The sequence below is a fragment of the Akebia trifoliata genome, chromosome 3 (assembly GCF_017979445.1).
Source record: "Akebia trifoliata isolate Shusen 1 chromosome 3, ASM1797944v1, whole genome shotgun sequence".
Classification (NCBI taxonomy): domain Eukaryota; kingdom Viridiplantae; phylum Streptophyta; class Magnoliopsida; order Ranunculales; family Lardizabalaceae; genus Akebia; species Akebia trifoliata.
This window is the reverse complement of record NC_141377.1, coordinates 56,889,783-56,915,072: the sequence shown is the minus strand read 5'-3', so window position 1 is coordinate 56,915,072 and position 25,290 is coordinate 56,889,783. Positions and strand designations below refer to the sequence as shown.

At 35.4% G+C, this 25,290-nt stretch overlaps 2 protein-coding genes across 7 annotated transcripts; both read right to left on the bottom strand.

The window, feature by feature from the left end:
• Positions 1-1,906: 1,906 nt before the first annotated feature.
• On the bottom strand, positions 1,907-8,046 carry LOC147408249 (uncharacterized). Its single transcript, XM_086437164.1, has 5 exons — positions 7,906-8,046; positions 5,386-5,521; positions 4,152-4,245; positions 2,409-2,489; positions 1,907-2,301 (listed from the first exon to the last, which is right to left on the bottom strand). The coding sequence occupies exons 1-5, from the start codon at positions 8,021-8,023 to the stop codon at positions 2,161-2,163; spliced, it is 570 nt and encodes a 189-aa protein (XP_086293290.1). The 5' UTR covers positions 8,024-8,046; the 3' UTR covers positions 1,907-2,160.
• Positions 8,047-11,715: 3,669 nt separating this feature from the next.
• LOC147408248 (ASI1-immunoprecipitated protein 2-like) lies at positions 11,716-24,502 on the bottom strand. Of its 6 annotated transcripts, XM_086437159.1 has the most exons (13): positions 24,341-24,502; positions 24,083-24,211; positions 23,564-23,641; positions 18,951-20,063; positions 17,732-17,817; positions 17,105-17,613; positions 16,549-17,016; positions 15,585-16,356; positions 15,214-15,441; positions 14,999-15,123; positions 14,417-14,832; positions 12,636-13,059; positions 11,716-12,569 (listed from the first exon to the last, which is right to left on the bottom strand). In XM_086437159.1, the coding sequence occupies exons 2-13, from the start codon at positions 24,140-24,142 to the stop codon at positions 12,052-12,054; spliced, it is 4,797 nt and encodes a 1,598-aa protein (XP_086293285.1). In that variant the 5' UTR covers positions 24,143-24,211; positions 24,341-24,502; the 3' UTR covers positions 11,716-12,051. The 6 variants fall into 6 exon arrangements, with proteins under 6 accessions (XP_086293285.1, XP_086293283.1, XP_086293287.1 ...); XM_086437157.1 differs by having other exon boundaries at positions 11,716-13,059; XM_086437161.1 differs by lacking the exon at positions 24,341-24,502 and adding an exon at positions 23,338-23,414 and having other exon boundaries at positions 11,716-13,059; positions 23,564-23,631.
• Between the last annotated feature and the right edge of the window lie 788 nt (positions 24,503-25,290).

The following is a 25,290-nucleotide window of genomic DNA, read 5'->3' as shown; positions in this document are numbered from 1 at the left end:
GGATAATTTGGACAACTAGATTTCTATAACAGTCACCGCTTTCCTTTTTTTGGACTTTTCTAAACTCAACCCACAGTTGAAGCTCTCCATCAAACAGACCGTTAGGATAAAAACGTTGATACAGATTTCCTAGAGATTATTACTGTCATAAATTTTCTAGAGATGGTCTTTGTGGGAATCTCTAGAAGTATTTTTCCATCTCAGCCATCCGTTTGATAGTGAGCCTCAACTGTGATTTGAAACAAGAAAAATATCATGTATATAATTAGGATAATGCTCAAACATCTATGGTTCCTAAACGTCAGAAATCCTCCCCCCACCCCCCCACGACGTTACTCGAGCACTACTCATATAAGAATTTTGAGTCAGGAGGTTCCAATGCGGTGTCCCATTCCTACAAAATAAGAATGATGTATACGCGGCACCCTTCAATTTGTGTTTAAAATGTCTTGGGCTCTTAACTAAGCCGTGCACGTATTCTTCTAGGAAAATGCTGAAATGACAACAAAAAAAAAACATTTACTGCGATTCTCACAAGTCTGACGTGGGATGTGCACATAACCATAGATGTGTTTCCTCGCAATACGAGTAAAAACCATGTATGGTTATGTATACATGTCCACGTCAGAATTATGAGAATCACAGTAAATACTGTGTCACCCCAGCACGACTCATTTTTCAATTAAACAGTACCACGTAGACACCATTCTTTTTATAGGAATGGGACAGATGGTGTCCGTGACTCTATAATAAAATGAGGGGAAGGTAACCAAGGTCAGGTGGCACCCCAAATAAAATATCAGTTTGATTGGTGATGTGCATCCTTTGATTATAACTTTGTATTAAGAATGATTTCTAATCTCTAGACTCTTTTTCAAGAGCTTTGATTTAGTTGATACATGTTATCAAATACTATGATTTTTGGTACGTTGGTCACCAAACTACATATCCATACGGTCAATGGGTCTCAAAAATGCCACGTAGCATAAAAATGAGATGCCACTTGACCTTGGTTAGGAACGGGACATCGTTCTGAATCCTTACTCTAATAAAATACTAATGTAGGACTCACTTTGTGGACGGATAAATTTTCATCCAGTTAAGATAAACATCTCATCCAACAATAATTTTTGTAAAATTCACTTTATTATCTTTTCTCTCCACCCTCTCTAATTTTACTACATTTCCTCTTTAGTCATTTTATTATTTTTCATATTTTATCCTTTAACTTCAAAAAAAATTAATGATACTCTCATAAGTTATACCTTGATTCCTCTTTAACCACAACTTTATTTTCTTTACTCTTAAACTTTACTATATTTCCTCAATCTCAAAAAAAAAAATTTAATAATACCCCATCAATTTCATTATTTTTCTTCTTTTACCCCCTTAACTCCAAAAGAGGATGTGCCAACTCTATACTTCTATACTTTTAAATGGGAAAGCTGTGTTGCATATAGTAGTCCCATCTTATGCAAATTAAATTTGGGAGTTAGTAGAATAACCAATCACTATATGTGATTTGAGGTTAGTAATTTTTTTTATCTTTTCTTGATAAATTAAGTATTACAATAATGAAATGAACCACAGTAGTCCAACTCCCATCACAGAGCAAAAATCAGTATCATTGACTTTCATTAAATTAAGAGTAAATTTAATTTTTTCTCAAAATGACCACTATGACCTTCCAAGAGTTAAGTAACAAAATACAACAATCATTGTTCCTATTAATTATCAGTAAAAATGAGGCATCTACTTAGTCCAATCTTGAAAGGACAGTGTAAAGTTAGTCTTCTTCGTATAAAACCATGCTTATCTCAACTTCTCCTCAATAATTATAATCTTCATTCTTGACCTAATAAAAATTAATACCTCACAATACATGATCAGTAAGAAAAACAAAGAATGAGTTCCACAAACAAAAAGTATGATAGTTGAGACATAAATTGATCTCTCTTCCCATAGGTGTTCATTCGACAACTGTTTGTCCACAACTTCAATTAGGGACTATTACATATAAGGCAAAAGCACATGGTTTCATACTGAAAACATATTGCAAATGTGGAAGTGAAATTTGAACATTCGGAATGGATTATCCTTAAAATACATTTAAAATGTTGAAGGTGATATAATGTAAAGCTGGAGAACACTACCAAAATTTTACATGGTAGCCTCTACTTCAGAGTCGGTTTCAATTGACTCCAACACCTCCTCTTTCCCACCACCTCTCAACCGTGAAGATACATTATCAATGGCAGAATTGAGTTGGCTGATTTTTGCATTCAACGTCTGCCTAGTTTTCTGCTTTTCAAAAACAGTTGAAAATCATGTAAATGCATGTTCTCCAGAAAATGCTATCTTGTATACAAGGCAAAGAAAAAATAAAGAAAGGATAAAATTGTGATCACCTCTAAACCTTCGTCATAATAAATAGGTCGTTTAGCTTTCCTAAATCCATATTCATCTTCATTTAGAATAGATCTTCTAATCTGCTTTAAAATCAGAAGTGAGAGTAGCAGGACCAAGTCCAACTTAAAGAAGAAATCGGAAAACTAAAAAAATGAGTGATAGCTGTCGACAAAAAGAAAACCCACAACTTAAATTATAAGTTGTCCAAATAGCTATGAACAAGTACAATAAATACCATCTTGTAATTGTCCCCATCTACATGATAAAGTGGCCAAGAAAATAATAAAATGAGGAATAGCTACAAAAAGTAATAGATCCCATTTACTATTACCAAGTATTTTCCCAAAGGAAAAGTTGTTGGCATACGAAGTGGCAATACCATACTTTGATTGATATCTTCTGTTACATAACCACCAGTACAGCTTTACCACCTAAATGCTTAGCTTGACATGGATGCTTCAGGAAAGATATGGGTGCCTACGCTTAACGTGGATGGGTGCCACATAGCATGCATAATCATGTACATACGGAGAGGGTAATAAACATTACAAGAGAAATAAGTATCAGATGCACACAGAGACATGGAGAGTGGATACAAATAGAAAGTTCATAGTGAGACATGGTTTGGAGTCATATGCCCACCTTTGAACCCACTGACCTATGTAAATGTTTGGCCCACTCCATTTTTGTGTCAATGTCTGAGCATCCATTTCAATAGCTTTTAAATTAAAATTTGAAATAACCCATATTGCTTGGCTAAGACGGAAATTAAACAACACATGGATCAGAGACTACTCATTCTTATTTCTTATGCATAGGACATATGGGGATCAATTTTACTCTAACTTGGAGGGATTGCATGGATCTTTTCTACAGTAAGATTGGTTTGATCTGATGTTTGGTTTTTGTAGTCATCCATGGATCCCTCCAACAGTTCATTGTTATGCCATTTCCAATTCCAAACAACAATTCTAACAATTTCTGGGTTTTTACATCTCCTGCCAATTCCATGAAGCATTGTTGGGAACTCATGCATGAGAAAATTTTGTAATTGAGTACTTGATTGACTTGAAGAATCTGGCCAACAATGAACTTTGATTAGATGAGTCTCCATCCTTTAATGAGCCAAAAACAAGTTTTCTTGAGTATGGTTAACTAACCGAACCAACCCATTGCCAAATCAGAATTTGTATCAGTTGATCAACAGCAAACTCAACCCGAGTCCAATTGAGGATGTCCAATGCACAACGTGGCTTTCAAGCCCAGCATTCCGTCTTGTCTCGGAACCCATTGGGACAGAGTTGACTCATCTCAAGCTAGTTTTCTCTTTAAACTAGATTCAAATAAATATTATTTTCTGTTATAAGCTGGATTAACAGATTTTCAATCAAACGATTTATTTTATAAATATCATACATATTTAAATTATTTAAAATTAGAAATTTTATCTAAATAAATATTAAAACCGGTCAACTAGCAGAGTTTACAATTCCTTGGCCAAGGTTTTCAAAATATCAGGCGAGTCATCTCGGATGAGTCAATGTGATGAGCAATTCACACTGTTTAAGATACACATCATTTAGAGAGGCAGTTGAATCAATGAGCCACCACAATGTAGCTAGAAGCCTAAAACTCCATCATTTAAGGAATCCTAATTTATTTCCTACTTGATGTGGTTCAGTCAAGAAGTACTAATAAAAGAAACATCTTAAAGCTTGGAGAATAAACTAAAGAGTAATCACCTGGGGTGCAAAGATGTATGCTAGTGTTCCAAACACCGCACCCCCTACGAGAAAACCCGCAGCAAAATCACCACCTCCACCTCTAGTACCATCACTGCTAACATTAAAGAGAAAGACAGCATGAGAACATAAAATAATAACTTATACTAAAACAAAATCAGCACAACTATGTTCTACATGCTTCTTAAAACCAGAGAAAAGAAAAACATTACATAAAAGCGGCCCATGGAGAGTCCACATGCATGACATGAAGGGTATGGTTGACTGATATTCAGGTATCTCTTGTTGTTCTCACGAACCCATGTAGCTTCATTGGTCTGGCTCTATCAGGTTACTATTGTTGTTCTCATGGCCTCTATCTGGATTTGCTAGTAGGTAGGGCTGTCAATTTGGCCTCTGGCTTGCTAACCCGACCCATTCATAAAACTTGAATTGGGGCCTTGATTTTAAACCCCTCTCTAACCCTTTCCATTTTATCACTTAAATCCTTATCCACTCACTCCAAAAAAAATTGACTGACTGCACCACCTTAAGTTGGATCAATATGTGAACTAAAATTAAGAGCCTCATAGCTTCACATAGATCCTAAATAAACTAAAGCTATGAGAATACATTGTGGGGCCCAAGGCTAACTGAATTTACAAATGACAATATTATGACCTTTACATCTTTTTAAAAATATAACTATTACTCCAAAGGTGACTTTAAAGAGCAAAGAGTACATGTAAGGCTATCAAATTGGATTATAAAGGGAAATAACCAATGCCTAATCAGATGAAGGGTAACAGGAATACTCTTATGAGAGCAAACCTGGAGTTAACTCTCACCCCATGAGAGCCATTAAATGTTAGCTTCAATCTACTTGCATAGGCTTGCAACCAACCAAAAAAAGAAAATAGAAAAAAAAAAAAAAAGTTTCTAAAAGTTAGCGACAGATTTTGTTTGAGGGAGAAACTTGTTACATATTCCAACCAAGTAAACCTAAAGATTAAGCACCATGAGTCTAGAAAGAGAAACAAGGGCCTCTAATATCAATTACAAGATAACTACTACTACTAAAGAAAGTATATGCTTACTAAAGAAGAAAGGGGGGGGGGGGGGAATCACTTTTTAAATGTCTTTGTTAGAAACACTATTCCTAAAAGCATATACCAAATTTGTTATTCCCTAATTCACATCTAACATTCTTTGTTAGAAATAGGAAGACCATAGTTTAAACTTTCAAATAACATACTTGTATCCTGCAGAAACAGATAATTTTCGATTGGCTCCCAATTGATTAGGTTTCCTTCGAAATGTTAGTCTCAATGGGCGCCCCAAGGAACTAAGCTTCGTAGTGCACATTTCACGTGACTTAATATTAGATCCACCTATATCAAAAAAGAAAAAATAGATTAGGGTAAAACACATAGACAAATTATCAAGCATAATTTCAAACTGTCCAATAATTTTGGGTGAAGAAAATCTATATCTATTACTTTGCTATGGTAATCTCTAAGGAACCACCATATGTTGAGTTCAAGTGAATGTGTAGCAGAATTGAAATTTTACAAGAAATTAACCCTAAAGTCGGCCAGTAAAAAAAAAACAAGAGCTACGGAACTAAATGCATAAAAGAACCAGATTTTAAAAAAACAGAATGCAAGAAAAGAGTATTATCTTCTTTTTTTCTAAATCAATGGAGTATTTCTAATAATTGAAATAGGGCAATGGTTTTCAAGAATGTTATTCTAACACTATTCACTAGAGTAGTTAGGTATTTCATGCCAGATGGAGAGTTTCTGTAGTCATTCCAAATCAACCATCTAATAGGCAACATGTGGATTGGCACTTGAACTTCCATTGTGCACTTCATGCCTACATGGTATACATACACAAATAAAACATACATATGAATATACTCTTCTTTCCTAGAGAAGTGATATTATGCTCAAACTTGCCGCATGGATAAACGTGATGAGACATGTGGAATCTATGGGTATGAATACTTCAATACGCCAGTTTATCCATTCAATGTATCAATATGAATGATAAATTCGTACCAATACTGATATCGGACATTGGAAGTTTACTTCTACAATATAATTTGCAAATTTCCTATATTGCATTATTAGTTATTTTATGAACTTTTAACAAATTTCTTGTTTGTTTTGTGAACAAAAATGTGCAAAGAACATACTATAACTTGTTTTAAGGTAGGGACTTTGCAATATTGAAGTTTCATCACATTTTTTATAATGTAAATCCCAACACACACACACACACACAAATATATATATATGATGCTTAGCTTGAAAATATGTAAAAATAAAATAATAAAGCATTATCTCTAGATTTTGGATGAAATGCTTATATCTATTTCAGTGCCTTGAATTCAATGTTTGAATAATATGCATATCTAGGTATCCTAGAATGAAAGTAATAATAAAAAACATCTTTTCAAAAATAGACAATGCCAAGTTGGAGTGCTTGAGTTGACTCAGCAGTCCAAACCAATCTATATAAAGGATGGAACCATACTCTCTGCTCAAAATTGTGGGATTTTTGGATTGAGAGAACCCAAATTAAAAAAATGCATTAGTTCCCAATTGACACGATGATCTGATCCGAACAAACATGCTTAGATAGCAAGACAGAAAAGAAGAAGACCTCAAACCCAAGTCCAATGGAAATGGAGATTTTTATTTTATTAACGTAGTGCACTACCCTTTTTTCTCATCAAGATTTCATTTCTACAACCTATCATTCGTTCCTATGATCCTATCCTAGAAAAAATTTATTCTCTCTTTTCTCATCTAGTAACGAAGTTTTCTTCAACCCTAAGAGAGAGGGAGAGAGAAAGAGAGATGGGAACAAGGACTAAATTCTACTAAGGGAGAAAAGAAGTTTAGAGGAAAATATGAAGGGAGAAAAGATAAGAGAAAAAAGAAATCATCACATACATGAGATCGTCTGGATCCCAAGTAATCTAAAATGGATCGTCCTATCCAACTTGGGATTGGTGCCTCTCAAGATGATCCCCAAAAACTAAGTTTTGAGACCATGATTTTAAATAAAAAAAAAAGAGTAAATCACTCAAATCAGAAGCATTACTACCATAATTATGATAACACATACAAAATGGATCAATAAATTTTAGTGTTTAGTCATATTAAGACCCACAATTCAAACACTTTGGATCAATAAGAACATGCCCCCTTTGTACAGTAGAAGCATATACTACCAAAATTACGATGTTACCAACACTACCCAATAGACCCCCTTATCCAAAAAATATTAATGGTTCGTTTGGATGATTGATCATGTTTTTGAGGTACAACAGAAAAGAAATATCAATTTCTGGAACACAATCGGTGAAACAAACACGCCCCTAAATCTCAGAAATTACAAGAAAAAGCACCACTAACAATAAAATTATACGAAGAAAACAACATTAATAATAAACACATAATATACAACAAATCGGGCATTTAAATCAGTTCAACTTGTTCTTAGTTGTATAAGCAAGTACGGTCCGATGAAGATATAAAGGTTTACAAGAACGCAGGATCTTAGGAAAATCTCATATTCAAGATCCAGGAACGAAAAAACCCTAACTGATGATCAAATACGAACAATTCAAGGCAAGTTTGATAGAAATCCTCATTTGTTTCCGAGCTTTAGAATCTAGAAGTTCCATCACAGATGCGAAGAGAAGAACAGAGGGAAAAAAAACAAACAAAACAAATATTATAGTTGACGAGAGAAGACGAACCAGTGATCGAAACTGCAGAGCATGAAGTCGCCATTGAAATCGAGAGAGAGAGAGAAAGAGAGGAATGCCGATTTGCAGTTCTGTTGCGTCTTATTGGTTTCAAAACTCGGTTTGTCATCTCGTCTCGTCCATGGATGAGATCAAGTTCTCTCGAACGTGTCAACTCGTCTCGGACGATAGAACCATTTAACTTGGTTTTTAATTATTTATTTGTATATATTTAAATTAAAATAATAATAACTAGTGATAAAATCAGGTAGATTAGAAGATGTTTAATCATAAAACATGTCTTCATTTATATGATGAATATTTAAATTCTAAAGAAATCAATTATTTTGATCAAAATTTACAAACTTCCCATTAACTTGGCCAAGTTTTACCGACTCAATCAAGATTTTCAAAACATTGTCTGCCATCATCTCATTTATCTAATGAGATCTTGAGTACCTAATAACAACAAACTCCTTTTTTAAGTCTCGTTTAAAACGTGTTTTATACTTTCAATAATTAAAGTTGCAACAAAAAAACTCGACGTTTTTAAGGGTAAAAAAACATAATTTTATATTTTAAACCTGATTTTTTTACGTTTTAAACAGTTTTTACATTTTGAACACACTTTTTAAGAAAATAAAAAAGGAAAATGTCGGAATGACACAAATGGAAAAATAAAGGTGACAAAAATAATGTGGTGGCGCGTACATAACCTTAGATGCTTTTTACTTGTATCTCACGGAAAAGCATCTACAATAATGTGCATGCCACCACGAGTTTTTGTCACCTTTGTGTCTTCGTTTGTGTCATCCTAGCACAATTCAATAAAAAAAGGTAACTTTTTTTTCTATGATCGTATAGTTATTTGTGTTTTGATTCATTATTTTATATAATATGTGATGATGATGGGTTGATGATATAATTTTTTTTTTTTTTTGTTTTTTTCCAGTAGTGTTATTTAGTTCAAAAGATGCATCGGTCAATAAGTCTTTTTTTAAACATCATACAATGTATAATATGTGTGAAAATATGTTACCGTACTAAATATTCAATAATAATTTTGGCTCAAAAATTAAGAGAGATTCAATAACTGCACCAACTATTACTAATGCCACTCCAATTCATATGCAAATCACCTAATAATTAGCACACATCTTGTGGTGCCGTTAGCAAAGTTGGTGTGACAATAGAATCTCTCAAAATTGAAAACTTAGAATAATTGTGAATAATTTTAGTATATATATATATATATATATATATATATATATGGGAAGTATTCAAAGGCCCTTAAAGGAGCTAAACATTGTGCCAAACATTTTTGAAAATAGGGGTTAGAAGTTTCATAATGGGTTGATTTTTTGTGAGGATGATGTCTATGGTGAAGAGATCATCCTTATCAAAAATCAGTTCATTCCAAAACTTCTAACCCTATTTTACAAGCTGAAGAATCGTGGATCATTCAATTTTTGTAAACCACTTTTGATGGAATTAGAAGTTGCGGAATTAACTGATTTTTTTTTTAGGATGATCTCCATGTCAACCACTTTTGATGGGGTTAGAAGTTTTGAAATAGACTGATTTTTTTGTGAGGATGATATCATTATCATAGAGATCATCTTCAAAAAAATCAACCCATTCCAAAACCTCTAACCTATACATTGAAAAAATGTTTGGCACAATGTTTCCCAAGTTTTCCCTTGTCGTTTTAAACCTGTATTCCAACTTAGTGAATCGGATGAATCATCTCGGTCTTGGATGAGATTTACAACCGGTCTTATATCAAATTGTGTTATCCTGGTTTTAGAATCCATTTTGATGTCTCATCTCATTCATGGAGACCAAGTTGTCATGGGCATTTGAGTCGTCTCATTCTACAATGAGACAATGGATTTTTTTCATTTAAAATATTTTAAAAAATCTTGGACAGATTCTAATTAAGAACATGATACAAACAAACCACAAACCTTCAAAAATTCATCCTATTTCTTTTAGTTTATTCTCATTTTTTAAGTTTTACCCATGGAATCGTTAGACCCCACAGGCAAGTGGGCAATGTCCTCGGTTCTTCCACAACTCACGAGATAACATCTCTGTATTTGTAATCTACTATATAAAAAAAGTGTGTTATTGAAATTGAGATCAAAAGTGAAAGTAAGTTACAGGAACTTGAGTTTATGCCCTTAAGAGAGCTTCAATGAGAGCATGTTGTGATGTAGGGAGGGGCACCCGCAGTACGACTAAGCGAAATCGTATTAACATACGTGGGAAAACGAAAGCAAACTTGAACTCACTCTTTAAAAATAGAGGTTTGCTCACGGCCATAGAGCCCTGCCTCCCTGGACTACCAAAAGGAAGGGGAGGAAACAAGGGGCTTAGAGTAGTTCTTTAGATCCAAAGAAAAAACTCCTATTTTTCAAAAAGGATTGGATTTTTGCTTGTTTAGGCAAAAAAAAAAAAAAAGTAGGGTTTCAACAAGTCCTTTAGTTTTTGTTGGTTCCATGGTTTTAAAATCCGATTTTGCATCTCGTCTCATCCATGCTAGATACCAAGTCATCTTGGACGAGTTTTCTGATAGGTTTGAGACGTCTCATCTAAAAATTTAAAAAATGAACGTGGTGTACTAAATCTAGTTCAAAAAATTGACTTGTGCGTCTGTCTCGTTCATGCTTGATACTGAGACAATGCGTCTCGATCTTGGACAAGTTTTGAAACCATGGTTGGTTCACTTTGTTGAATAGAAGAGCAATAATTGAGATTCACTTTGTCGACAAAACAAAAGGACACGTAAATCTTCTTTGAGACTCAAAATCTCGGCCAAGTCATTTGTTTGTCTCACAAGATTTTGTACTTTTGAGATGACATGTCTATTCGTCACCTTGATGGACAACACTGAGATTTAAAACAATGTGTGTAATTAAATTAGAGTAATTTTGGTTTACTCCTTGCAAAATGCAAGATTAGGTTTACCGTATAACTAAAAGTCAACATTGCCATCTGTTGATGATTTAACGATGAAATTTTGATTTCATAATTTAAGTTTTTAAAGGGTATTCTTGAAAAGAAAATCAAAATTTCATTGTTATATCATGACTTTAGGTCAACAGGGAAACCTAATCTTGCATCTTATAGTCTCGGGAATCTTCTAATCCACCTTATTTACAAACAAAAAAACAAAATAATAATAATATTATTATTATTATTAATTAATCACACATAATCATATATTAATAAAAATTGATATTCATAATTTATATAGTTGTAACTTGTAACCTTTGATCTGAGTGTTAGTTTCATCACTATAATGTATGACTTTGGGTATTTCAAAAAGATCTATCCAATCTTGAGGTTGAAAAATTATAATTTTGATTTTTCCATCTTTTTGAGCTCGATGCTTGATAGCTCTTTCCGAAACGGACACTACCAGAATCAAATATTACACATTGATTATGATTATCCAACTCTCAGTCTTGATTAGAATGTATCCTTAGAACTAGTCACCACTTTCAAATTGCACCAAGGTGGGAGTCCCACACAAGGTGGACCTTGACAATAATCCATTTCATACCATCTTCTTCTGGACCCTCTCAGCATCTAAAAGAAAATGCAATATTGCATCTGATCCAACATTTTTGCATCTCCTTTATATATAGCTTAGCCAAATCCCTAATTGGATGATAGGCAAAGGAATGGAAGCAACTTTTATCTGTAATGGCGGCTGAACCAGCCAGAAACTGGGACTAGGTAACTCAGCAAGCCATGCCCATCCTGTTGACAAGCAATATGATGACATGGGAGAGCATTTCCAAACTAAGAAGAAAATGACAGAAAAGCCAGACACCTGAAGGAATCCCCCCCTTCCCATGACTACTTAATATAAATCTGTTTTCTGAGAGTCCTCAAGTTTCCACAAGAGGTTATGATACTGCGGCCGCTATCATTCTCTTTATATACAGACAACCGATAATGACTATTCACCCGAAACAAAGTAAATAAAGAACCAAAAAAAAAAAAAAAAAAAAAAGAAAAATAAACCTATAAAGGATTTTTGTATGATATATAGACAGATCAGTTACTCGGATAGAACCTGTTGCAGATCATCCTCAATGACAGCAGAGGACACCATAATTTACAGTTGGCATACATCCAAGCAGATCTCTAGGTGTCTGAGAAGCCACCAAAGAGGATGAGTGAAGTATCGACATGGTTTCCATCTGGTCTTGAAACAGGTTTCACGGTTTTTTCCTTGTCAGGGATGGGGAGGCAAAGTGAGAGAGAAAGAGAAGCCAATAAATCGTCATCCTTGTCTGTCACAAGATCTTGACATGGCCCTTGGTTGTTTTCCTTCTGTGCTAATTCAACAAACAAAGGTAAAATCCCCGGCTTCGGTTGTCTCTTTTCAGCCCCTAAAGCAAGCTCTAGATTAGGTGCCTCAGATTCCAGTTGATCATCATCATCATCGGATGAAAGTACTTGCAATGGTATGGATTTACTTCCCAATCTACTATCTGTGGGACCTAAACCCACGGGAATTAAGTAATTCTTTGTAGTTTGCAAGCTCTCGAAGATCACCATATCATCATTAGCCCCGTCAAGGCTCTCATTTAGGTTAAGGAAGGTGGGGCCTGAGTCCTGCATCCTACCCTTCTTCATTTTCTTGCGTTCGTTCTCCCCATCTGCAAACATAATATCTGCATTAGATTTCCAAGACATTGCTTGACTTGTGTTCATAGAAGTTTCACCAGAAGCTTGTGAGACCATCTCCAGAGAAGCTGAGTATGGGCGTTTCCTGCTTCGCATGGGCTCCAAGCCACTTTGTTCTTTCCCCATTGGGTCACTCTCCAAATCAATTTCAGCAATGAAGAGACCATCGTCCTTCATTTTTTCCTGATTTTTTACTTCATATTTGCTGCTTTCCTTCATTCTCTCTAGGACTTTCTCTTCAACTCCGCTATCAACAGAAACCGCCTCTGGAGCAAGGGACGATGTACAAGGTGGATGTACTTTGGAAGAACCAGAGCTTGTTTCTTGCCTATGTGGTGATATTGAAGGAAAGGATGCCTTCAAGTGTGTTGACACCATTTGAACTTTACAAAGATCGCTGTTCTGTCTAGAACAGCGTCCAAGATCCATTTCTTCTCGGCTCTTTGGATCTCCATGTTCTTGCTGCAGACAGAAATATGCATAAATATGAGGTAATGCTGTACAAACTAAAGTCAAATTACCGAATGAGTGCTTAGTGACCAACCATGTTGCTTCTCTAAATTTAGAGAAATGATCCAAAAAAACGTAACCAAAAAAAAGAAAAAAAAAATGCAACCATGAATGGTATACAAGAACAAACCATTTTTCAGGTTTAAGAAAGTTGGATACTACTTCAGTCTCATTCAAAGCGAATCTTGATAATTTCCATGAATACAATGTCCAGATTTTAACATTTTCCATTTGTAATATTGTATGTAAAACACAAGATATTAAAAAAAAATTGTATATAGCTTCAATTAATTCCAGCGTTTTGCACACTCCACTAAATTCAAATACGAAGTGATGAACACAGATTTTCAGCTGTAATTGCCAAATCCCTTTCGATAGAATACAATAAGGACTGAATACTTTACAAGTAAAAAAAAAACATGCTAAATAACAACATAATAAATATGAAGGATTGAGCATGGCTTAAGACATTTTCTGGATCATCTATAGATCTCGGTTACTCAACAAACCAAGACATAAAAACAATTGAAACAACCCAAAAAATTCCTCCAATCTCACATTCCGGTTTCCCGAGACCAATACATCTCCACAACAAACCAAGACATACAAAAACAATTAAAACCCCCCAAGAAATTCCTCCCATATCACCTTGCAGTAGCCACGACGGCCAATATGTCCCGGCCAGACATTCGAGATGATACAACATGAAATTTCAAATCATGGAAACGAGTTCCAACATAGCATACAACTAATATAGAATATTTACTTGAGATTGAAACTGCAGAGCTCATGGGATATGATTTGGGTGTCAAATTGCCTATTCATCCCCAGCTTAGCTATGAAACACAAATTGAAATGGGAGAAAAAGAAAATTAAACCATGGGTTCTAGATCTAGCTCTGGAATTTAGCTTACAAAGGAAATGAACCATCAACTTGTAATTGTCTGAAGCTACCAGTGAAATTGTTAACCACAACGAATTTTTTCCAACTGTCTCTTAGCCTTTTCCAAAGTTAGCTAGCCACAGGTTTTAATGCTTAAAAGAAATTTCTTTGGAGTTCAACCCTGTTTGTGGTCTATTGGGGTTTTGGGAGAAGAGACGCATGCGAGTTTTTCATTTATAGGTACATCTTCTTGAATATGCTGTTATGTTTTTCTCTCTTTTGTTTGAATGAGATCTTATAGTTGTTCAAGAGAGCTAGCAGTTCAATACGACCAAAAGATTACCACAAATAGCAACAATAAACAAGAAAAGATGCTATTGTCTCTTAAACTAAATGCTTGTGCAATGGATAAATTTTTTTTTTTACCATGGAGGTGCTGCTCCCTTTAGTTTCTGCCAACAACTTTGCATCACTGGTTGGAATCCTCGATAACAAATTGGTGTCAAAAACACTACTACTACCAAGGCAATTTTCTTCTGAATCCGAACATTGCTGATCAGAAGTTCCAGAAGATTTCAAAATTGGTGAACACATTGAGACAGGAGACTTGATTGCTTCTTGTGCGTTCAGTGATCTGCTAAATGTAGAAAAATCTTTATATATACTCCCCGAAGTACAATCTGTCTCAGAAACAGCCACAACAGACTTGGGCAACTCTTGTATGGCAGATACCCCATTCAGATTCGCAGCAGAAAACTTCTTCAGAGAACCAGATATGTGTTCTGCGCAATTTACCCTCTTTCCCCTAAACACACCCCATAGGAAAAACAACATGTTCCATCCTGCCAATAAAAGCTCACGTGTTTTAGCAAATCTAGAAATTCTACATACATAAGAACACTATTATATCATAATAAAGGGCAGGGACTCAAAAACAATGCTCGTAACTCTGCACAAAAACATAGTTATTTAATGACCAATATTAGATGTTTGATGATTGGTTCTTACGCTGGGATTTCTCATGGAGTTGGTTGGATGGGAATATTAGAAGTTCGAACCCATCAAAGTTTCCTCTGAGAGCTAAATCATTCTTAATCATGTTTTCCAACAAGCTTTTGTAGCTCCTTTCATAGCTATGTCATGTGAAGCATATAATTCATAAAGAATGTCAGTATGAGAGACACCACTTTAGATTTAACGAAAATGGGAAGGTTTGGGCAAACCTCTCAGGATCTTTCGCAAAGAAATAGAGAGCAATGTTATCTTCTGAGGCACTGTTCTGAAACTGTGTTGGCCAAATATTCAAACGACATACTTCCTCCAACTGGACTTTGTGAGGAAACTTGTTCACGACTTCAGGAACTTTATGTGACGCACAAATTGACATGTGTGCTTGAATCCCATCATAGAAATCCACAAATCTACCATTTCTTTGCACCTCAAAACCACCCCTGCAAGTAGACAACAAAGCTCACATATCAGAAATTTAAAAAGAAAAAAAAATGCAAAGAACTGATTACTGAATGAACTCAAAGGTCTTCCTTTGCTTGTACAAGAAAACAATTAAAATGTCAGAGATGAGAAAAGGTCATACTGCCATATGTAATCAACTGCCGGAAAAACCCTTGGAGAAATGGCAACTGAAGAAGCTAGATTGAGCGAGTCACTCATAGAAGGCTTAGAATTATTCACATCTAAAGGGATAATGGCATCAGGGTCTCCTAATATAGCATCACATACAACTTTGGTTGGGTGTAACGTATGATGCTTCTCACTAGTGACAGTTGTAGTCCTACTAGAGTCAGCAGTAGGACTCCTGCAACTTTCTTGATCTTTCAAAGCCACTTCACAGCTCAAGTCAGCACTTGATCTGGATAACTCATCAGATTTATCAAGCAGTCTACTTCTTTTATACATTCCGAATCTTTTTAGAAGAGAAGTATCAACTTCCATTTTTGACTGGCTGCTACTGTTCATCACCTCTCTTGAACTTCTTGCCACAGAAGCTTCAACAACAGAAACAGGTGGTGTACCAATTGGACAAATTTCTGCTGTGTGACCTATTTCTTTACACTTGTGACAACAAATGCTTCTGCTTCCAGCTGAATCACTCTGCAACGATTGACTGAAAGAAGGTTCCCTGTATTTCCTAACCTCATTAGAGGTTTCCCGAGATTGAGGTAAGCTGTCTTGCAGAACTGCATCAGGATTACTACATGGTCCATTAGTAGAATTTGCCATAGGTTCATCCTTTGGACTAACTAGACTTGGCTTTTGCGATATAGAATTGCACCTTCCATTAAAAGATGTAGAATCAACCACAGAGGACAATAATGAAGACTGCCTCTTCATATCACTACGCCCAGCTGAACACCATAAAGACCGAAAAAAGAATCAATTGTGAGAAATAAACACAAACAAAATAAATAAATAGATAAACAAATAATTAAAAAAGAAAAAAAAAAACTAACTAACTACAATAAGGTATTTTTTACCCAAAGCATTTGAAGTTTCAGATCTTTGATTAACAAGAAAACTGGTTGGTTTAGATGACGGACCTAATTTTCCATCAGGCTGAAGACCCTTCAGATCTTGGTTGTTGGTTGCAGAGGAAAGCATTGACAGGGTTTCACCACGAGAAGCAATTTTCTGTTCAGCCTTTGAACTAGAGACTTTTGAAGCAGCTATTGGTGAGACCAAGGCACGGTCAGATCTAAAGGAACTCTTCCTTCCAAATACATTCCGCACTTTTGCTAATTTTAATCCTTTGAGATCCTCGGCACGAGAGAGATTAGAAGAGAGAGCTTTAACTTTTGGTTCGTTAACTTTTGGTTCGTTGGAATTTGAGTATGAGCTACCAATTTTCAATGACAGAGATTTGCTCATTGTTCTCATAGGTCCTTTTTTTGTACTACTGGTAGTAGAACCTCTAGCCAATTTATGCTTTTCAGAAGGATCTTCGAGCAGTAACTTAACTTTTGGTTTTGAGTTCAAGGTGTTGAAAGAATTTGACTTTGAAAGAGTACCTGTAGGGATCCAAAGATTCAGAACTTAAGAAAGGATTAAACCATAAATGAAATAAAGTAAGCAAAAAAGCGTTGTGTGCAAATTTACCAGTCGGCAACTGAAATCCTGGCAAGATCCTTGATGGGTTAAGAGCTGTAGTAGGAGAGTGTGCGGTGCTTTGAGAATTATTAGCAGAATGAACCCCAAAGGAAGGTATAGGTTGGATTGTCTTAACCTTTCCCTTATCCAAGTTCTTGAAAGAACTCTCCCTCGACAGTGGAGCTTTCTTCCTCGGACTAGATAGCTCTGATGAACCACCACTAATTTCAAGATCTTGTCGTTTTGTTGCTGAAGCAACTTTTACATTGTCAGAGTTTATCTTAGAAGAGAATTGAGGATTTGGACCATCCATGATATCGTCCTTCAGGAAAACCTTAGTATTAAGGGTAGCTCCAGAGTTTGTTTGACTTTCTCCATTCACACATGGTGCTTTAGAAGTTCCCAATTCTGTTTCAAACTTATCTTGCTTTTGGTTTTCAGATTCCTCCTTGAGCGTGCACCCTTCACAAATCCATTCACCTTCGGGGACTTTATCCATCATTATCCGCATGCAATAACTAAATAAGATAAAACAGAATGCTAAATTGTCACCCGTCAAAGATAGCACTAAAATTAATAATCACTACAGCTTTACACAATTTGAATCAAAGAGACAAAGTTAAAAATTGCCCTTACGTGTGCTCAGCCCCATCACTGCATCTACTGCAAATAGCTAGTAAATACTCCCGACCAGCATCGCCACAGATATCACAAACTTTTACCTGTTAGTACGCAGCCTTAAAAGATAAGAAAGCTGTAGTATCATGTCTGCTTACAAGACATTCAATCTATTGGAAAAATGATGCCCCTTTACATTCAAGAAATGCAGAAAGCATGCTGAGAAAATTACTTGGTTCTACATTACAAAGAAACTCCCGAGTAAATTTTGGGCATAACCTCTTATGAACTGAATAACTTCTGTATTGTTTATTATTTTCTCCAGCACGTTATTAAAATTCAAATTTTGCGTTTCCAAGTCAAATTATCTGAATCAACAATAAAATCAACCACATCACAAGAATAACGGAGAAAGTGTTTCTCAGTTTCGTAGTCTGATTTGGACATCAACAAAACTGATATACCTCTGTACCTGCTTAACCAAGTCAAGGTCCCAAGCATATTAAATTTGTTACAACTAAGCTGAGATGCTTAAAGAACTAATGCATGTGCACAACAGGTAAGCAGAGTTTTTTTTTAGTTAAAAGTGAAGGACAAACAAAATCTCCAATAATTAAGGTCCCTAGATGTATTTCACCATTCTAATGTAAATCTCAATAATCAGAAATTCTAGCTCCTTATATAAGCAAGAGATTTATATTGATTAAAGGAGATGGAGAGATAATCCACAATCGGCTTGAGCAAGTTCTCAAGACAAATTGAACAAAGAGCTCAGTTTGAAGCAATATTTTCAAAACTAGACCAGCAATTATAAGAAACTCTAGCTCCATATATAAGCAAGAGATTTATATTGATCAATGGAGACAGAAAGATGACCCACAATTGGATTGAGCAAGTTTCCAAGACAAATTGAACAAAGAGTGCAGTTTGAACCAATATTTTCAAACCTAGACCAGCAATTGACCAGGTTTTTAAGCAAAAAAAAAAAATTAAATCAAATTTCTGGGTTGATTTTGACTCAAACCACTTTAGGAACTAGTTCACCAGGTCAACATGTCAGTCCAATTCAAATTTGAAAACACTGCTTTAAATGAATGCACGAAACAAAATTCCCTACAAATATATTTCTCCTGAAACATATGATGAACAAGAAACAATTCAGTTATCAATAATAAATGAACCAAATCTCGTATAAATTTCCAGTTAAGCATCAACAAAAGAAAGAACTAGTACTTACATCAGCCTCTACAGTATCTGATTCATCTCTATTATCATTGATCTGAGATTCCAAAGGAGGTTCACGGTTATCAGTATCTTCAGGCGAGGCACTGTAATTCTCAATATGCATGTCACTTCCAGCTTCTAAGCATGGATAAATTTTCACTGAGGCCCCAAAAGAACTAGCTTTACTATTTTCAAATTTTGGGAGAATGTTATTGCAGTTATGTGTGGTTGATTTCTCCGCACTGCCACCATCGGGTGTTGCTAGTTTTGCAAATGATGATTCCACATGATTGGTGGGACATTCAGAAGGTTCGTCCTGTTGGTGAGAACATGAATTTGCTTCCAAATCCTTGGCGTCAGAATTATGAAAATTTGATTTACCACTTTGAGAATGAGGATATGGACTCCACACTTTTTTTGAACTATCGCCGACACTGAAATCTTTCAAAGAAGGAACATTTGATTGAGCTGACTTGTCAAGTAAACCTGCAGTTGCTTCTGGAAGGAAGCTTCCAATAGAAGCTGAACTACATGATACGTCCTTCTTGTCTACATCCACATTAAGGTCTCCAACCGGCATATTTGCACTAACACATGAAATGTTATCTCCAGCACATTCTAAGCCCATCCGCTGCTCAGACTGAATACTAGAAGAAATGAAAACATTCTGACGGGTAACAGTCTGTGGTTTGGAAAGGAGCTGATGTTTAGAAGCAATCCCAACTAAAGACACATTTGGTAGCATCTCAACATTTTCAGATGAATCAAAGGTCCTCAAACTCGCCTTACTTTCTGCATTTTCAGATAATGAATCATGACTTGAACAGACACTCAGTAAGTTACTTGTTTCGCTAGTTGCATTGTGTCGGTCTCCACATAATCTCTTCTTAAAAGTAGGCAGAACATTACCATCATTGAAAGAACACTGACTACCTACTTTTCCTGTAGAGGTTGCATCAGAAAATTCGTCCTTAACATCTAATTCGACACATGATCCAGCTTGGTTAAAATGCATACACGGTGAGCAAGGCGCAGCACACACGTTGCACGTCCCAGATTCTGCTCCTGTATGAACTTCATCACTCATGGAATGCCTACGAAATCGATTTTCAGCTCGAGATGATTCCTAATGATTATAACATGCATAACGTGTAAGCAAGACAAAAGAAATAGAAAGACATGCAATATAACCATAAAACAGTACCCCTGAACTGCAGAATCAATACTCTCTAAAATGAGAAAGAATATAAACTAAACTAAAAGGAACATGTAAACTATGCAAGTAGTATTTAAGCAATGATAACTGAAACCAGATATAATGTTTCAGCACATCCTCCTAAAAGATGCATATATGAATTAAATAATAGTCTTTCTTTACCTATCAAAAAAGTTCTACAGCAGAAAATGGAAGGTAACACAAACCGTGAAGTCTTTTCTAGTAATTCATCTAATCTGTAAGTTAACCACCACATATGATGTGGTAACACACATTAGATGAACCTCTGCTTCCAATTACTTTCAAGACACCTATGCAGAATGTTTTAATCAAATGCAGTGTTCCTTGAATCAACCTTGATTAATTTCTGATCAGATGCATTAGTGTCAATATACCTCCCACCCCACCCCTCCATCTTACCTATGCTGGAAATCTGAACAATAGTTCCTTTCCTTTGGTCTGTAACACTAGCTTTCTACCGGTTGCACTGTTGTCTCCCTTCAGGCCTTGAGTTGGAAGAGTTTGCCCCAGAGGCAAGGAGACTGACAAGTGGACGACCATTCTTTAAAGTTTCAACCTCGAATGTTCTTGAGAGTCCCCATGTCAATTGAATTCTGCACAAGGGTCCTCGCATGCCACCCACATGTTTACGCACACACCCACATGCACACGCATACTCAAACACAAACACACACGCACATGCACAAGGACACACATTTTTCCAGAACAATGCAGATTCAAACATATAAATGAATTGTGGCCTCAAGAATTAGTTCCATATTGAAGTTCCTTATCCAGTGGATTTGAATTGACATAAAGGTTTCAAAATAGCACTACCTTGGGATTTACAGATTTCAGGCTTCAATGATGGCTTAAAAGCTTGCTTCATCTCTGAATATCTTGGCTGAGATGTTTCAGTCTAGATGACTTGTTTTTAAAAATGACTAAGCCCGGCCAGGAGACCGAGATTTCAAACCATGGTTCCAGCCTCTTTGGGGATCTCTTGACGTTCCCTTGCCTCTTTTAGTTTCCTTTTCTATTAGCATAAAAATTATAAATACTAGTACTGACCCAAAACTTAGACCAGTTTATTTGGTATGATAATATGAGAGCTCATGGTTGAAGCAAAAAAGGAATATTATTGTCTAGGATACAGAAATAATTCGTCATAGAAGGCCCGCGCTAACGTCCACTCAGGATATGGACCAAACTGTCTAAAATATTTTGAACACAACTCAAGTATTACTTTCATGGACAATGAGCACAACCCTTTGAAAATACTACAGCCGCGTGTGGGGAAGAAATGACATCGAGGTGCCAAACCTTCCTGTCAATATGAACTATTGGGGAAGATCAACAGTTGTCCCTAGAGTGGCATAACTACAAAGTTACTCGAATCCTAAAGTAATCAGGCCAATACTCCAAAAATTAGAAATGCCAAAATAGGAATAACATATGATATTATTAAAGATTCAAGCAAATATCAGAAGTGCAGACAAATGTTCATGAAATTTTTCTGAAACCAACCTCCAATGAAATCTAGACAATCATGTGCGTCAGTGTATTACATAGATATAAACTTAAATGGATATGATATTAATTAGTTACAGAATTCAGCTAGGTAGAAAACTACCCGCTCCATTTCATCTATGTTGTTCGGATCCTCCTTTTCTTCCGAGCAAAGGGAAGGGGAAGGATTTTTCAGTGGATCCGTCTTGTTCCTGTTAGTCCCTTTGTTTCAGAAGTTGTTTCTATTTCTACATCTGTTTTTTCCTCACTTCCCCCCCTCTTCCATTTCTGAGGTGAAAACTACCTCTCCAACAAATTTAAATAGAGGAACAACAATTGTTCATCCAACCCCAAATAATTGGGAAAAGGCTTTGACAGTGATATTGAAAAAAGAAGTGTGAGAAGGATAATTAGTGAGTCATCTCCTTCAAGATACAATGATGCATGTAACCAATAGAATATGATGACAACTCATGTAAAAAAAACCCTCAAGTGCTCACTCTCTCCTTTTTTTTTATTTTGAGTGATAAATTTTTTTATTGATGAATAGTACTAGAAAATATAGTGAGAAAAAGATTCACTAGGTCCAAGAGATAAAATAAAGAATGGAATCGAACAACTATTTCCACCATTAGAAAAAAAAATTTCGAAATGCAAACCCCTTATTCGACCCAAAATGAAGTCCAAGAAAATAAGATTACTCTAATTTTCAATAACACACATCCGAGTCTTAAAAACACCTAGCATCACTCTCCTTCCATAAATCCAATTTATAGTGGAGGAGGGTAAGATCTCCCCCCCCCCCCCCCCCCCCAAAAAAAAAAAAAATAGTAATAATAATAAAAAAAAATTGAACTTAGACATTAGAGCCTTGCTTCTCTTTAGGATAACCCAATGCATCCATAGAGTTCCAAGAGATCAAACAATGTATAAATAAATTTCTCTCAATCTGCACATTTTTTATTTGATTGTGACACACAAATCACGAATTGGTGAGCAAAAAATCCACGGATCTTGGAGCCCACAATTGATAAAAGTAAGTTTATTATACATTTGAACCTAGTATGTGAAAATATGCCTTAAAATTTTAGATAATGTACCCTACACTGTGTTCATAAGCTGATATAGATGAAAATCATATCCACACATTATATAAATAATAGTAAGGGAAAAGAAATTTTATTTTTGATAAGTAAACACACTTTTATAAATGGAGGACAAGGTGTCCTCAAGGAGAAAATACAACAACTAACTCCTCAAATCCCTAACAAGGTCCCGCCTAAAAAGAAAATCCTCGAAAGAGAAATCTCTAAACTCCCTGTTTTGCTTACAACATAAAACTCACAATATCAAAAAATGGCTTCCTGAAGGGATTGTTCTTCTCCATTGACAATTCTACTCTTCCTTTCTTTTCATAAGCCCCAGCAAACAGCAAAAGGAGCTATGTTCCAAAGAAACCTCTCTCTATTAAACATGTTCAATGGACCAAAACATTGGAAAACACGAATAACCATACTTGGGAAGCTCCAAGACACATGAAAAAAGGTTTAAGTTTGCCATTAAATGATAGATGTGTCCATGTGTCTAACACGTGAGTAAGAACAGACACCCACCACATTAAATTTCATAAAAATATCAAATGCAGTATAGTCGCCATAAAATGCAAATATCTTACTTTCAGGGAGTCCAAATAAGCCCACTTGTGTTAAAATTCGACAGTGCTTATTCATTTTCATTCTAACAAAGATCTCTCTACACAACACATGGAAAAACCAGAATTAATTGTATTTTTCAGGAACTTAACACTTCAATTAGATAACGATACCCGTACTAAACAGCTTGAGAATCTTCTAAAGACAACCTAACATGAAATTACCAAAGTAGTGTCAACAATGGCTCACCGTATTCTTTAGAGTATCATGATCCACCTCGTCAGTAGGTCCTTGTATGCGATAACTCCCTTTCAATACTGGCGTCATCTAAAATGCAGGTTAAAATATTATATCAATTAGCCTCTTCAATACCATAAATACACATCTAAGTACTACGTCTTACAGAGCAATGCTGGCATTATCAAAATCCCAATCATCCAAAAAACACAAATAAACATTCAAAATATGAAAAATTAAACCCTAATTCAATAACTGAACCTTAAAAGATCAAAGCTTTTTCATTCACAGAAAAAAAATCTATCCATCAAACAGAAATTAAACTCAGCAGAGCAAAATATCAAAATCTACAACCCGATCAAACCCCAAAATTCGACCTTTTTCACACGTAAATTCAATTTAACGCCACTTAACAACAAAATCGAATTAAAACCCAATCTTGACATTAAAAACACGTCAAACAACCGATTCAGTCCAAAATCGATTCAGAAACCCTATCGAAGAAAAATCGAAAACAACTTATTTACATGCCTCCGGTTCCAAGATCTTTTCGGTGACCTCGTAGAGCTCTTTCAAAGTTCGCTTCTTCATCGACAATCAAATTAAGAATCAGATTAAGCAAACGAACGAGCGATCAACTAGGGTTTCTTACTGTTATCTCTGTCCAAAAAAAAAATCGAGCCATGCGAGAGTGAATTAAATGAAGAACGAAATTGAAAAAAATAAAATAAAAAAAGGGCACAAATGGATGAATGGATTGCTGTTGTGAATTAGGGTTCAAGTGCTCACACAGATTAATTTGAAAATGATCTGATTGAAATCTTTAGATCTCCTGCGAAGAATCCATGGTTACTGAAACGCGTGTTCTTCGCTCTTTCTCTCTCTCTCTCTCGTTCTCTCCCCTTTATATATCCGGAGTTCTCTAGTTCTCCTAGTCCTTCTCTAATTAGGAAACAGATTATGTTAGGGTCCGTTGTCGTTGGATACTCTTTTGTCCGACTAGATATGAGACAGTGACATATAAGAACAGAATTCCCACTTGTGAAAGAATAAATAATATTTTAAGAAAATAAAGAGGAAAAAGACGAGTAATCTGTATTTTCTTCCTGAATTTCACTATATTATTGGTCAGTCGGACGATCCGTGTCCGACCTCATTGGACATTAGAATCTTCTGTGGAGAATGCATTACTTGGGAGTTTGGATGAGCGAATTTTGAGGGAGCTGGTATTGGCACCCCAACTTTTACTTATTACACCTTAATTTCTTAATTTACTATAATTTTATTTGGATTTAGGATTTTAGCACCCCAACTCTTACTTATTCTAAACTATTCACTTATTTTATTAGATGAATCTCTATTTTGTGTGAGAAATATGACAAAATTTTAATTTTGATATATTGTTTATTTCAATTCTCAAAACATGTTTTTACAAAGAATTTGTGACTTTTACAATCTAAGAATTTGTGAATTTGTCATTTTTATGATCTACGAATTCACTAATAAAATATCAATAATTTTGTCTTATTAACAATATTATTGATAATTTATCAACCAATTCATTGATTATAAAAATGACAAATTCGTTGGAAAATCATGTTTTGGGAATTAAAATGAATAGGGTACTGAAATCAGAATTTGAACATAAGTTGATCATGTTTTGAGAAAATCGTTATTTTCTTTCCTTTTAATTTGGGTGTACTAAGTAAAAGTTGGGGTGCCAATAGCAGCTCTCATTT

Coding starts and splice junctions, on each gene's coding strand:
- LOC147408249 (XM_086437164.1), bottom strand. CDS start 8,023: ATGACAAACCGAGTTTTGAAACCAATAAGACGCAACAGAACTGCAAAT. Junction 4,246..5,385: donor TCTGTTTCTGCAGGATACAA/GTATGTTATTTG, acceptor TAATGTTAGCAG/TGATGGTACTAGAGGTGGAG. Junction 2,302..2,408: donor ATTATGACGAAGGTTTAGAG/GTGATCACAATT, acceptor TTTGAAAAGCAG/AAAACTAGGCAGACGTTGAA.
- LOC147408248 (XM_086437157.1), bottom strand. CDS start 24,142: ATGAAGAAGCGAACTTTGAAAGAGCTCTACGAGGTCACCGAAAAGATC. Junction 16,357..16,548: donor TCAGCCTGATGGAAAATTAG/GTCCGTCATCTA, acceptor TATGGTGTTCAG/CTGGGCGTAGTGATATGAAG. Junction 15,124..15,213: donor TTTGCGAAAGATCCTGAGAG/GTTTGCCCAAAC, acceptor CACATGACATAG/CTATGAAAGGAGCTACAAAA.